The sequence below is a fragment of the Schistocerca nitens genome, chromosome 12, assembly GCF_023898315.1.
Source record: "Schistocerca nitens isolate TAMUIC-IGC-003100 chromosome 12, iqSchNite1.1, whole genome shotgun sequence".
NCBI lineage: Eukaryota > Metazoa > Arthropoda > Insecta > Orthoptera > Acrididae > Schistocerca > Schistocerca nitens.
In genome coordinates this window covers 41943061-41958011 of record NC_064625.1, presented here as the reverse complement: position 1 = coordinate 41958011, position 14951 = coordinate 41943061, and the positions used below count along the sequence as shown (strand labels likewise).

Genomic DNA, 14951 nt, shown 5'->3' with positions numbered 1-14951 from the left:
ATACAGACTGAATAACATCAGGAATAGACTACAAACCTGTCTCATGTCCTCCTCAATTACTGCCTCCCCATCATGTCTTTTGACTCCTCCAACAGCAGTCCAGCTCCTCTGATAAAGAAGTGAACTACAACTTTAAGAAGTTTTTGTAAAAATCAATTGTATATGAAATGTTATGACCTGAATATTAAACAAATAAAGCTATTCCGCTTCAGGTAGTCAACTACTAAAGGACTGTTTAAGGCATCAGCATATGAAAAAAGTAAAGTACTTGACACACAAGATATGTACGAGTGCTTGGGTGAAATTTGAAAAGTGGGAGAGAGCACAAGCCAACAAAAAGTGTGAGGGCAGGTTGTGAGATTTCCCCAGATAGTTGAGTCAGTAAGAGCACAACCTGTGAAGGACACTGTTCCGGATTCGAGTCCCTGTCTGGCACACAGTTTTAATCTACCTAGCAATGAAATTTCAGAAAAAAATCGCAGAGGATGACATGCAATGCTCTACAATGATGAAACTCATTGCACAGCTACACTTACCAGTTATCGGCCTTGTCCCCTGCCAGCCGGGTGCAGTGGATGCGTGACTGCTGGCCTGCACCCACACCAATCACCTGGCCGTTCTTGGCATAGCACACTGAGTTACTCTGCGTATACTTGAGTGCTATCGTGGCGACTATCAGGTCCCGCACTGCCTCAGCTGGCAGCTCCTTCTTCTGCGACACCGTGCGCCCCTGGAAGAGGGACTCGTCGATGACTGCATCGTTCCGCCGCTGCTCCAATGTCAGTCCAAACAAAGTGCGCCGTTCGATGAGGTCCGGCTCGTAGTTCGGATCCATTTCCAAGACACAATAGGCACCACCTTTCTTCTTACTCAAAATCTCGAGTGCTTCTGATGTGTAGCCAGGGGCAATGATTCCGTCAGAAACCTGGAGCAAAGAATTTAAATTGATAATGGCATTAAGAGGCATATCTGGCATCAAAACACATTAAGTTTGGATGAATACTAGTATTTGCCACAACTGAAACCGAGAGGGGAACGACAACATAAATAAAAGAAAAAAATTACACTTATTAAGTCACTGCCAACAGAAGACTTCAATTTTAACAGTTAAAAAAAAGTTGGAAAAATGTAAACAATTATTAGTGACAACACTTTTTTTTAAAAATTAGCCTGCAAACTTGATAAGTTTCATTTTTGACAGATTAGCTCTTTCGCTGCTACAGACATGCTCTCTGCATACCGTGTTGAAGTGGTTTTTGCTACAGCTGTACTTCTCGCCAAATGTTGGTGCCTATGCCGACAGATCACATTCCGGCCAATACAAAATACTTATCATCCATTTGTCTGAAAGTGAGTGGATGAAAAATTTTTATTTTTGCACATCTTATGGTCTGATATCTTCACTCGATAAAAGACTGAATTTATTTTCATTACATACCGTAGTTAACGTGCCACATCAAATTAAGTAAAACATAGTGTGAAGTTTTAAGATTTTGCAAAGGCAGAAATGTATCGCATAAACTTCATATATGCCTGAGTTTATCCGATACACTGCAGTGAACAAAATTTAAACTGTGTGTCCAGTTGGCACAATGAAGGCACACTGTGTGTGTGTGTGTGTGTGTGTGTGTGTGTGTGTGGACACATGGGCACTCATTTAAGGATTTTTGGCAAAAGGTAGCAAAGGTAATAAATTTTTCATTCTTTCTGTGAGCCTGTCAAAAATTATTTATAATACATGTCTTTACTCATTGACTATTGTCGAACGCTCTCCATCATGATGGCATTTACAGAACATGATGTGAGAATCCCGCTCTCTCTCTCTCTCTCTCAACACACACACACACACACACACACACACACACACACACACACACACAATATTTATCTCAGTTGTAAACATATTAAATCATGACATGTTCCCATCATTACCAAGATAGGTCACTTTATACACCAATTTCATGTGGAACACACAATGTTCATGCCTCCAGACAACTTTCCTGACATGCACTGCTAACAATACTTAAGTTATACGAAAGTATTCAGTCATGTTGTTTTCTCAAATTCATTTATAACTCTACACAGTGGCTGATAAAATACACTACACAACTCAAATCGGCTTGGCGTACACTTAGCACTACCTGTGCAGTGTCAGGCTGCGTTGCTAGTGAATGAATAAAATAAACCCTAATGCCGCTGTCAGCAGCAATGCTGTTGTTACCACAATTTGCTCTCTAAGCCTACCTACAGTCTCACAGTGCTACTGTATGAACAGAAAACGTAAGAAAATGATGGGTTAAAAATTAAAACACATACAAAGGAAAGTAAAAGGGGCATATAAAACTGAATCGATATTCAAACCTCTCGAGAGATTATCTTGGCAGTGACAGCATCACACGTCCTGGAAAGGGCCACAAAGTCTCCGAAGGACGACATCCTGTCTGCTCCACGGGCGCGGGCATAGGCAGTGGCCAGGGGCGTAAGCTGCTCCAGGAGGTCCTCCACCATGCACAGCCGCGCCTGCCAACAGCAAAACCGTGTATGTGTTTGGCAATTTATTTTTCACTCCGGTAGTGAGCTACCACTCACAGACAACCAGTTCAATATCTATGAGCCATTACACTGAATGCAACAGCACTTGTGCAGAGAAGAAACCAATCCCTCAAAATCCCCTCGATAAGAGAGTTAAAAATTACATTGGTGCAAAAGTTCGTATATATATATTTTTTTCACATGTTGGTATTCCTGTTTGGGATAATGTCATTTGACAATCCACAGCAAGAAAATGGCTTTCTCATTTTAGGGAGGGTCATTTTGACATTAGTGACACTCTATGTTTGAGAAGACCTTCAGTGTTTGATGAAATTTGTTTAAACACATTAATCCACAATGACCCACATCAGTGTATTCAAGAACAGTACAATGTGATGAACTGTGATCATTTCACCACGGTGTGACATTTGCATGCAATGGGGAAGGTTCCAGAATCAGGTGTATGGGTACTGCATGCTCTAAGCCAATATCACAAAAATCTGCAGCTGGCCGTATGTGCATCTCTGCTGGCTCATCATCAATCCTGAACAACACCAACCATTCCTATCCTGAATTGTTACTGCTGACGATAAATGGTGTCTTTAAGCTAACATAAGGAAAAGAAAGGAATGTTTGAGCCCAAACAAAGCAGCAGCTCCCCACCTGCACATGCCCACAAAAGATAATGTTACGTATCTAGTGGAACAGCATTAGGTGTTATGTACTACAAACTGCTTCTCCGAGGTGTCACTATCACCGATGGCATTTATTGTCAACAACTGAGATGTCTTCCACACACAATCAAAGAACAATGACCAGGAACACTGCACGAATTGATGCTACTGCAGGATAATGCCCGACCCCACTCTGCTAGACACAAAAAACAGTGTACAGGAGTTAGACTGCACCCATCTTATTCACCTGATCTTGCGCCTTCAGATTACTACCTTTCCCCCCCTCTCTACTCCACAACCTTCAAGGAATTTCCTTTCCACTTGGAAATGCGATCTGCACATGGTTCAACGAGTTCTTCACCTCAAAAACATTGGATTTCTATGGTTGCAGAATTGAAAATTTACCTCAGCATTGGCAGACTGTTGTAAATAGTGAAGGAGAATATATTATTGATGACTGAAGTCTCCATTATATGTATCTGTTGTGCTTATTAAATTTATTGAAAAATACTATGAACTTATGCACCAATCCGATATTTGGTATTGTCTGTACTTGTGTGCCACATAGTAGGAGGAATGATACATTCGGTGCACAGTTTAGGCCACTGCTCACCACATCTTTCATGTGAGGTCCATTGTCAGTGGAAAGTGCAGGCTCACTTACTGTTATAAACAAAATTATTTTTTAAGCAGAACTTTACGTGACCATTCTTAAGAGCAGTCCCAAATTAGTCTAGTGCAATATTAGTTTTATCATGAATAGGGACATTGAAACAAAAAGAATAATCAGTACTCCAGCAGCATTCAAACACTGCTGCTGCAAACCAATAGCAGTTAGAATGGCCCGGGCAGTGCTGTCACTGCTGGAGTAGTGATTATTCTTGTTTTACAGTCCCTGTTAAGACAGTGAAACTGTGATTGCAGTTAACGAAGATTTATAATGTGTTCACATAGTGCTTACAAAATAGTCGTGGAAAAAGAAAAAACAAATAGGGGACATAAAATAAGTGTAAACCACAATCTTATAGTTGTAAATGATAACATAATTTAAATTCCCTGCCGAACAGCACGTATCTCACCGTGACACATCTATAGTTAACTCTGCTATAAATAGCGGCGTGAGTCAGACAATAACTCACAGTCTGGTCGGAGTCCGGGCAGCGAGTACACACAACTGCAAAATTTGCAGCACTCTAAGAAGACAGCTGCATCGGTCATCGAAATATTATGCACAAACTGGAAATGACAACCTGGTTGAACACCCACAAGCTCACTATTAATCATGCCGAGAAAACATGATAGAACTATCAATAATGCAGCTCCATTTCAAACTGAGGAATAAGCATTACAGATGATGTTTCTGTTATCCACGGGTACACAACTTGGAGCATAAATGTTTTTAGAATGCAAAAAAAAGCTCCAAGAATAATTTGTGGCAGTACAGAAATGGAATGCTATTAACTTCACTACTAAGCTCAGTGTTCTATGCTTACTTATCTATGAAACTATCTTATTCACTTGGAACTTCAAGAAAACAGGCAAATTGTTTCAGAATAAGAAAAAGTACACAATTACTGTAGCATAGGGCAATCACAAAAATACAGCAAAGATATTCCAGGTCATCATCCTGTCAGAGGTGTATAACTGACATTTGTACCATACTACACAATAAGATACCATGGGAAATAAATATTTCTACATTCAAGGCATTTCTAATAAAACATTATTTCTATTCTCTAAAAGGATTTCTGAATATGCAAAAATAAATATTACATAAACAAGCACTCTTATACTGAGGTTGCAAGAATACCTACCTTATTTTATTTTGTCTACTTCTTTGCTGATAAAATGGTTTATTGAATCAACATTTTGACCTGTCCAATATCACTTTTACAATTCACACTGTACAATAAAACTGGACTATCACAAATCAATCAATCATACCATTAAAAGAATAAGCCACACTCAAATTTTCTGTGGACAAATTTTTGTTGCAACTTATATTTGAATCTTACAGTATTTCAAAAGAAACCAAAAATACACTGATGTGACAAAAGTCATGGGATATCTCCTAATAACATGTGGGATTTTCTTTTGCCCAGCGTAGTGCAGAAATTTTAAGTGGCATGTACTAAACAAGTCACTGAAAACCTTTGCAGAAATATTGAGCCATGTTGCCTGCATAACCGCCCATAATCGCAAAATTGTTGCCAATGCAGGATTTTGCGCATAAAGTGATCTCTTGATTATAGCCCATAAATGTTAAATGGGTAGCCAAATCATTTGCTCATATTGTTCACAATGTTCTTTAAATCAACTGCGAGTAACTGTTGCCCACTGACATAGTTAATTGTCATCCATAAAAATTACATCATTGTTTGGGAACAAAGTCCATGAATGGCTGTAGATGGTCTCCAAGTAGCAGAACATTACCATTTCCTGTCAGTGATCAGTTCAGTTGGACCAGAGGAACCAGTCCATTCCATATAAACACCGCGTAAACAATTATGGAGTAACAACCAGTTTGCACAGTGCATTGTTGACAAATTGGGTCCACAGTTTCATGGGGTCTGTCATACTCAAACACTATCATCAGCTCTTAGCAACTGAAATTGAGACTCATCTGACCCACAGTTTTCCAGTCATCTGCCAGGAGAGGTGCTGCATGCAGCATCATGCTGTTACCAATGACACTCATGTCAATGATCCGCTGCCATAGCTCAGTAATGCCAAATTCTGTCACACTGTCCCGAGGGATACATTCATTGTATGCCCCACATTGATTTCTGCGATTATTTCATGCAGTGTTGCTTGTCTGTTAGTACAGACAACTTCTCGCAAATACCACTGCTCTTTATCATTAAGAAAAGAGCGTCACAACTGCATTCTCCTCGGTGATAAGTAACACCTGAAATTTAGTATTCTTGTCACACTCTCGGTACTGTGTATCTCCTAATACCGAATTTCCTAATGATTTCCAAAATGGAACATTCCACATGTTTAGCTCCAAACACCATTCCATGTCTAAAGTCTGTTAATTCTCGATCGTGTGGCCATAACAACATCATATAGCTTTTCACACGAATCACTTTAATATAAATGACAGCTCCGCCAATGCACTGCCTTTTTATACCTTGTGTCCGTGACACTATTGCCATCTGTATACATGCATATTACTGTCCCATGACTTTTGTCACCTCAGTTTAAGTGTAACAGAGTAACGCACATTAACAAAGCAACCCACCTCATCTTTGGTGAGTGGGACACCCACTGCCGCCCCTGCAGGGCTGACGTGCTTGAACGAAGTGGCCGCCGGCAGCCCGAGCGCCCTGTCCAGTTCGCGCACCAGCTGCCAGCCATTTAGTGCGTCGCACAAGTTGATATAGCCAGGGGAACCGTTGGCAACACGCAGTGGCAGTGCACCCCGTGTCGTAAACAGCTGCGCCGGCTTCTGGTGAGGGTTGGTGCCGTAGCGCAGTGTCAGCTGGCCCTGCCCACTGCTGAACTGCCGCCGGAAGTAGTCGGAGATGGCATCGTCATACTGCGCTGTGTGCGTGAATGCCTTCAGTGCCAGGTGCTGCCTGCAGGAACAGAAAGGCAACAATCCTGACATACTGCCTCAATCTTCCGTCCCACATTCGCCTTATTTGTAGCCACGAGATTAATTGAGGCAATCAGAATCTATTAATTTTTGGGGTGGAATTCACATACAGTTATCTCTCACTGTGGTATTCTGCTGCCCAATGGCATTGCACAATATCCTGGTACGTTTCTATCCCACCCCTGCACCCAATCCTTTTGCTCCATGGCTCTTATCGCTGTAGACGACCCAGATGCAAGACCTGTCCTATTCATCATACCAGCACCAGCTACTCCAATTCTGTTACAGGCGTCGCCTATCCCATCACGAGTTGGGCCATTCATGACAGAAGCCATTCGGCCTAGTAAATTACCTGCAGCCACTGTGCAGCATTCTATGTGGAAATGATCAATAACAGGCTGTCTGTGAGCACAAACAACTACCACCTAACTGTGACAACCCTGGACTGAACCTACACTAGTCCCTCTCCTCGACCTGCCTAGACATTCTACCTGCTCTCGCTCCAGTCTCACGTACCCTTTCTCTCTCTCTCCCCTCCCTCCACCCTCCTTTCCCAGAAGCTAACAACTATCCTGCAAAGTCCTCTCCCTCTTTCCCAGTTTTTGTGCTTCATCTCCCCCGCCCCCCTTCCAATCACAGCCATTCTGACTGCTTCTGCTCGCCCCCAATGAATCACTGCTATATGAAAAGGCATGCAAATCCAAAACCTTGCATATCTACACTACAATAACCATTGTCTACTGGGCTAGGAAAGAATTATGCCCTGGCAGACATGGTACACTTACACAGTCAACTGCAACTAGCACCTGTCATAGGTATTCCTACTGTAAATAGCAGCAAAAAATTTCCATACTGTGTAATGGAGTAAGGCAGTTTCTGTCTGAGATTTAATTCATAAATTACCAGAAATGCTATGCATGTACCTTCACCTTTTCTCAGCATACAGCCTGATAAGCTTGCAGAGTGCAGTGACTGCCTCAGAATCTTCAATACAGGAGTTGGCCACCAAGGGTGACAAAGGGCTACCGACGACAAAGCCGTTAATTTGAAGATTTCAATCTTTGGTCTTCCTATCCTATGCTCGGAGACTGTCCTCCAAAATCAGTTAAATCCTAAGCACAAACAACAGGATGTTTTGCCTGTCACCATCAAAGTCCATTCTGTTTAGTTATGTGAAGGACAGTGTGGCAATACAGAGCACTCTCCCATGTGAGTGTGGACTTCTGTACGTCAAACAAATAACACGAAGCATTTGACAATGATGCATGGAACATCAATGTTACACTTGTCCACTACCTCACGACAATTCAGTGGCCTAACACCCAACTGTGCCATCCACTCACTGGACTACGACACCCTTGAAATTCGGGCGTCTGTATCATCTTTTTGGGACAGTGGGGTACCTTACATCAATGCTACTCGTGGAAATGAACTCCCAAGCTTCTTGATAGAGTGTAGGGGAACAATGCAGGAGACCCACACAACGGTACTAGGCAAGGTCCTAATGGAGGTGGTTTGTGTTGCCTTCCTCCAACCTTAATGGGGATGAATGATGATGATGAAGACAGCACTACAACACCCAGTCATCTCAGGGCCAGTAAAATCCCTGACCCCAACGGGAATTGAACCCAGGACCCCTTGCTCGGGAAGCGAGAGCGCTACCACGAGAGGCGGACCACCAATGGATTAAAGGAAGAAAATTAATGTCTATATGTTTCGGTACAAACCCCAATTTCTTGTCTTGTCTTCACAGCCCGTACGCAAGATGTGAGATTTATGTTGGTGGCAGTAGGACCTATCTGCAATCTGCTGCAAATGCTGGTTCTCTAAACTTGCTTATCAGTGTTTTGCGAAAATAACATCTTGTTCCCTCATGGGATTCCCATTTGAATATAAGGAGCATTTGCACAATACTTGTCTTAATTGAATCTGAAAGTAACAAATCTATCAGCATGCCTCTGAATTGGTTTGGAGTCTCACTAACACGTGAGCAGTACTCAGGAATGGGATGTCCAAGTTGTCTGTATGTGGTGGGTTGCTCACGTATTGTTGCACAAATATTCTGTTTATGGTCTCCTTTAGAGATGAGATGCCTTTTCTGCAGCCTAACTTATGTGCTTGTTACATTTCATGTCACTTTGCAATGTTATACCTACATATTTACTTAGCATGCTGACTGTGTGAAGCATTACATCACTCTACACAATTCTGTTTCCTACTTATCTATTTCAAGTTAGTTAACCCACATTTATAGCAACTTGCCATACAAGACACAAAATGGAAAATCTGGTCAAGTCACCCTGTATCATCCAACATTCACTCAATGATAATATTTTACCATAAATTGCAGCACCATTGGCATACAGAGGCAGATTGCTGCCAATCCACCTGCCCCATCTTTTAAGTATATATAGAGAACAAGAGCAGCCCTATCACACTTGCCTGGGACACTCCTAATGATCCCCTTGTCTCTGATGAACACATGCTGTCGAGGACAACACACTGGGTTCTAGTACTAAAAACGTTGTTGATGCACTCTCATGTCTATGTTAACAGTCTGTATTGTGGCATCTGGCACATTCAGTAATCTATTCTCATATATGATAGAGTGACCCTGTCAATGTGGTGTAACACTTATCACCAGAGTCCATCACCAGCTATGTCTGTAGCAGAGGGCTTGCAAACGTTTACTACCCACGTGGCATTTGTTCGGTTGATACTGTAAGCAAACATGGACTGGCTCAGTTCATGGGTTTACTGGTTGCTCAAAGATCTACATTAACCTCCCACACACCACTGAAGTGCATGGGAGAGAATACTTCCTATTGTACAACACATTAGAGTTATCTCCCTTTCCATTTTCATATGGAGCACAGGAACAATGATTGCTCAAATCATCCTGTGCGTGCTATAACTAGTCTACTATTATCTCTGAGGACCCCACAAACGATATGTATGGAGCTGGAGAATATTCCCATATTTACTCGATAAAGCAGGTTAGCTGGATATTTCACAGCAGAAAAACTAGAAGAGGAGGAGAACTGCTAACAAGCGGCACTCCCAGAACTTCATCAATCGAGAAATTATTTAAGTTATTACTTGGTCCTGAAAACAGCATTTTATACTAAGCTGTAAAATCCCATATGTAGGGGAGTGAAATTATAAACCAAGTGTGTGTCACACGTATAAATGTACCCGCTCATACACGACTAATGTTAAAACTGGAGTGTATTGTTCCCCTCAAAGAATGCTGTAAAATAAAAGACTTTCATATAGAATATACAGTTTACATTATTTCACATAGGTGAGAATGCATAAATAGAACCCATTACTTATTAAACTGATTGAACACTTACCTTATTGTAGTACATACAACACACTACTGCATATGACTTCTATATCATAAGTTTTACCTATGTAACTGTCACAAATTCTCATAGTTACATATGATATAAAACATTTATAATCTGAAGGACTGTAGCGTAAATGTTGAGGCATGGAGACATACTGTGTACTACACTTTATTATCTTTGGTTGGACTTGTAAACATAAATCAGTTGTGTAACCACCAGTATGTAGAGTGCATCCACACAAAATGTTAGAACCAGTCTGTAGCACGTAAACAAAGAGTAATAGTGTTTGGTACACTTCATTCTTGACACTGTACAAACGCATTGTATTAAGTATTTTGTTCCACATATGAATGCTGTCAGCCCCCATTACTTTCCGAAGGCACAAAGAAATTAAAGACATTAGCTGCCATGGGCAAACTCAAAAATTTGTGCCAGACCAGGATTCAGACCCAGGTCTCCTGCCTGTTAGGCAGATGCACTGACCACTATACCATCCGGACACAGTGGTTAACACAGCTGCATGGATTACCCTAGCACACCTCCTGTCAGACCCAAATTCTCAATTTATCCACAAACTACTGATGTAGTGTCCCTTACCCATTATCCTCATTACGTGTGGCATTTCGCCAATTCCCATAAGAGTTCAAGCTTTGTATGCATATGCACAGAAAGGATCATATAAGTTGTTTCCATTCTTTCAGACATGTCCAAAAGAACAGACACCCCACATATATAATTAAGATGAGGAAGGCAAATTATCTCTTCACTGCAGACGCACACCAACCTCAAATGCCTACGGGAATCAGCAAAATGCCACGAGTAATGAGGATAATTGGTAAGAGGCACTACATCAGTAGTGTGTGGATATGTTGAGAATTTGGGTCTGATGGAAGACATGCTGGGATAGTCCATCCATGCAGTTGTGTTAACCACTGTATCCGGATGGCACAGTGGTCAGTGGATCTGTCTAGTAAGCAGGAGGCCGGCCACTGTGGCCGAGCGGTTCTAGGTGCTTCAGTCCGGAACAGCGCTGCTGCTACAGTCGCAGGTTCGAATCCTGCCTCGGACATGGATGTCTGTGATGTCCTTAGGTTAGTCAGGTTTAAGTAGTTCTAAGTCTAGGGGACTGATGACCTCAGATGTTAAGTCCCATAGTGCTTAGAGCCATATTAGTAAGCAGGAGAGACAGGTTCAAATCCCATTCTGGCATAAATTTTCAACTCTTCCCCATTTATATAAATCAATGCCCACCGGCAGCTAATATCTTTAATTCCTTTGTGTCTTGATTCATAATGACAGCAGGATGTTTTATACTTTTAATTTCTGTTATGGAGGACAAGTTTTATGTTACTTGATGCCAAAGCTTCAATAGTGGTATGTTGACTATTATAAGTGACAAAATTACTTATTTGACATCTGATTGTGCTCATTGACAGTTAAATATGAAATGTGTTTCTTTTCTTGCACTTAGTAATTAGGATACCTGGTAAGAATCTGAAGAGTGAAACTAGTTCTGGGTAAAGAATTATTTACTAGCAGCTCTTGACAGTTGATATATAACTTTAAAAAAAAATGTATTGTACATCAATAGAAGAAAAGACACGTTATGTACTATTACTCAAGTGCCTAACAGGCTCTGGAAGCTGTGATAGCCATTAAACATCTAGGAGTATGTGTGCAGACCAATTTAGGGAAAAACAACTATGTAAAACAAACTGCAGGGGAAAGGCAGACGATAGAGTGAGAGTTATTGAAAGAATACAGAGGAAATGTAGTCCACTCACAAAGGAAACAGTTTAAGAAACCCTCATTTGAACAACATTTGAGAAGATTATCAGTCTTCGAACTGTATTGGCTTGGATTTATACAGGAAATAGGGAGGACCCAAAGAAGAACAAGTTTCACCACAGTTTCATCTGACAAGCACAAAAGCATCACAGGGATGCTCACCCAGCTCCAGTGACACACTGCAAGACGGGTGTTTTACACTGTCGTGTTGTTTGCCATTAAAATTATTAGAGCGTACATACCTAGAAGAACCAGCCAATATATTGCTTCCTCCTACGTATATCTTGCAAAACGACTAAAGATAAAATCAGAGAGATCTGAGCTCACACATATTCTTACCAGCAAATCTTCTTCCTGCGCACAATTTGCAACTTCCACAGGAAAGGGGAATGTGACAGTGATACACAAGGTATCCTCCTCCACACAGTAAAAGATGGCTTGGAAATACAGGTGCAAAAGAATATTTTGGATAAGTAATGCACATGTGCAGACAAAATGTGGAGTGACGTGTTTGTACATAAAAAATGTTTCTGCTGCTCGTTTCTCTCTCAGTTGCCTTCACTGACACATGAGGCTGCTGACCCAAGTCTTGCAAATGAAGGATAGCACATACGTGTGTGTGTGTGTGTGTGTGTGTGTGTGTGTGTGTGTGTGTGTGTGTGTGTGTAGGGGGAGGGGGTGAACATAAACACATATCTGTGAGTGTTTTGAAAATAAGTCAGATCAACAATGTTATATAACTACTGATGCAAAAAGCCTGAGCATTTATAAGTTGGGGCAGATGCCTAGGATAAATCCGTGGGCAGATGCCCAAAGTTCATAATGTCCTGGCATTTATGCATTTTAAAGATTAATTGACAAGTGGCCCTTATAAAAAAATTTTACATGATATTTTGTACTGGAAAAGGTGTTTTGCAACACTGCTTTTCAGGGAGTGGGTAACCAAGTTCAAATAGTTGCTTGGGAGTTAGGGGAGCATTATTAGGGGAAATAAATTGGACTGTAAACATAACTATTTACATTTTTAATGAGGTCAATTCTTGGGGTAGTACATAATAAAAATGAAAACAACATTCAAGCTTAAAACTAATTTTTGAAGTAAAGTATAGTTTATGTTGAGTAGCTAGCCTGTAGGTGGTATTTTTACTTACACTATACTACTGCAAAAAATTAAGAAATTGTTCTCAGTCAGCTGCTTGATCCTTATAAGTTGAAGAAGAGTCATGAAGTTCTGACTCTGCCTCCTACTCTCCTGAATCTTATTCCTCACTGACTACTGGGTTCCTTTCTCACTTTGCTTGGACTGTTCAATATGGACTTTTTTCTTGGGATCGACAGGCTTAGGTCATGTTCCTGCTCCACTGATTGACTGACTGATTGATGGATTGATTACTGAGAGGGTTTATGGGACCAAATGGCAAGGTGAGAGGGTTTATGGGACCAAATGGCAAGGTCATCAATCCCACGATTCCAAAGTTACTCACAGAAGAAAGAGGGTCTGCTAAAAGTGGACAGATCCGGTAAAGGGGAGTCAAATCATAAAATAATGAAGTTAAAACACACACAGTAAAAGGCATAAAAGGTGAGCCCAAATCTAAACCGGAAAAAAGAGCAATCTTCCATGCGGAGTAGTCATGGGGTCCCACACCAAGAAGACATGAAGAGAGGTCCCAACCACAACCACCCTGCCCCACTCCTACATCTTGTATGTGGAAATAAAAACCACTTTCATGGAGGAAACTGAGGATCAGTTCAACCATCTGTGAATCATCTGCTAATATTAAAATTAAGGAATCTGGAAGGCTATACTTAGCACAAAGGCACAAAAGAAGGGGACATTCCACCAATATGTGGGATACTATCAGTCTGGCTCCACAACCACATTGTGGGGATGGTTTGTTATGCAGGAGGAAACAATAGGTGCGCCAGGTATGACCAAAGTGTAGACAGCATAAAACAGTGGATTCCTTCCGAGAGGAATGGAAGAAAGAGGCAAACTGCAATGGACTCCTTCACTGTGTGGAGTTCATTACCATGAGCAGTAGCACACCAGATGGCATTCCACCAAAGAGAGATTTAGCAGTTCCGCATATCCACAACGAGAATTGTGACGAGAAGGGGGGGGGGGGGGGGGGGGGGTAAGCATATGCTTCTTTGGCCAAACGGTCAGCCAGTTCATTCACTGGGATGCCCCCATGACTTGGGACCCAGAGAAAGACTACTGAGCTGGCAGCGTGGCCGAGGGCAGGGAGAAGGCCATGGATAGCAGAGACCAAAGGGTGGTGAGAGTAGCATCGGTCAATAGCCTGCAGGCTGCTCATTGAGTCAGTACAAATTAAAACACGGTGCACAGAGGTCTGAGAAACTAAGTGGAGGGCTCTGTGAATGGCTAGAAGCTCAGCTGTGAACACACTACATGATGCCGGCAATAAATGGTGTTCTAAGCCAGTAGGAGACATGGAAGTATATTCCACCTCATCTGTTGTTTTAGAACCATCAGTGTAAAAGATGGTGGCATCCTGTAACTCTGCAAGCATGGCACATAAAAGATGCCGGAAAACCACAGGGGTGACACAGACCTTGGGACCCTGGAATAGGTCGGTCCTAATCCGTGTCTAGGCACCATCCAAGGTGGGGTGTGGGAGGAAACACATGGGGTGCATTCTAGTGAGTGGAAATGGAGATTCTGACAGGGGGAAGTGAGACATACCAACTGGCAATCAACACCCATGGTCAGGGAATTGGCGAATGGCAATTGTGTAAGAAACCAGTAGTTGGCTCTGTTATATTTGTAGAAGGGGAATCCCTGCTTCTGTGAGGAGACTGTCAATGGTACTAGTATGAAAGGCACCAATAGCCAGACACACCCCACAATGGTGAACAGTGTCAAGTATTTGCAGAGTGGAAGCAGCCACCGAGTCATAAACCTGACTGCCATAATCCCTGCTTCTGTGAGGAGACTGTCAACGGTACTAGTATGAAAGGCACCAATAGCCAGACACA

General features: G+C 41.8%; 1 protein-coding gene across 6 annotated transcripts in view; it reads right to left on the bottom strand.

Annotated features, from left to right (window-relative positions):
* LOC126215053 (bifunctional purine biosynthesis protein ATIC) overlaps nt 1-14951 on the bottom strand; it is a 102504-nt gene that overhangs the window by 43474 nt on the left and 44079 nt on the right. For all 6 annotated transcript variants that reach the window (XM_049941698.1, XM_049941699.1, XM_049941696.1 and 3 more), the window contains exons 6-8: nt 6451-6787; nt 2362-2520; nt 537-925 (exon numbers count right to left, since the gene is read on the bottom strand). In XM_049941698.1, the coding sequence (XP_049797655.1) occupies nt 537-925; nt 2362-2520; nt 6451-6787 (885 nt within the window). The remainder of the gene's footprint in view (nt 1-536; nt 926-2361; nt 2521-6450; nt 6788-14951) is intronic.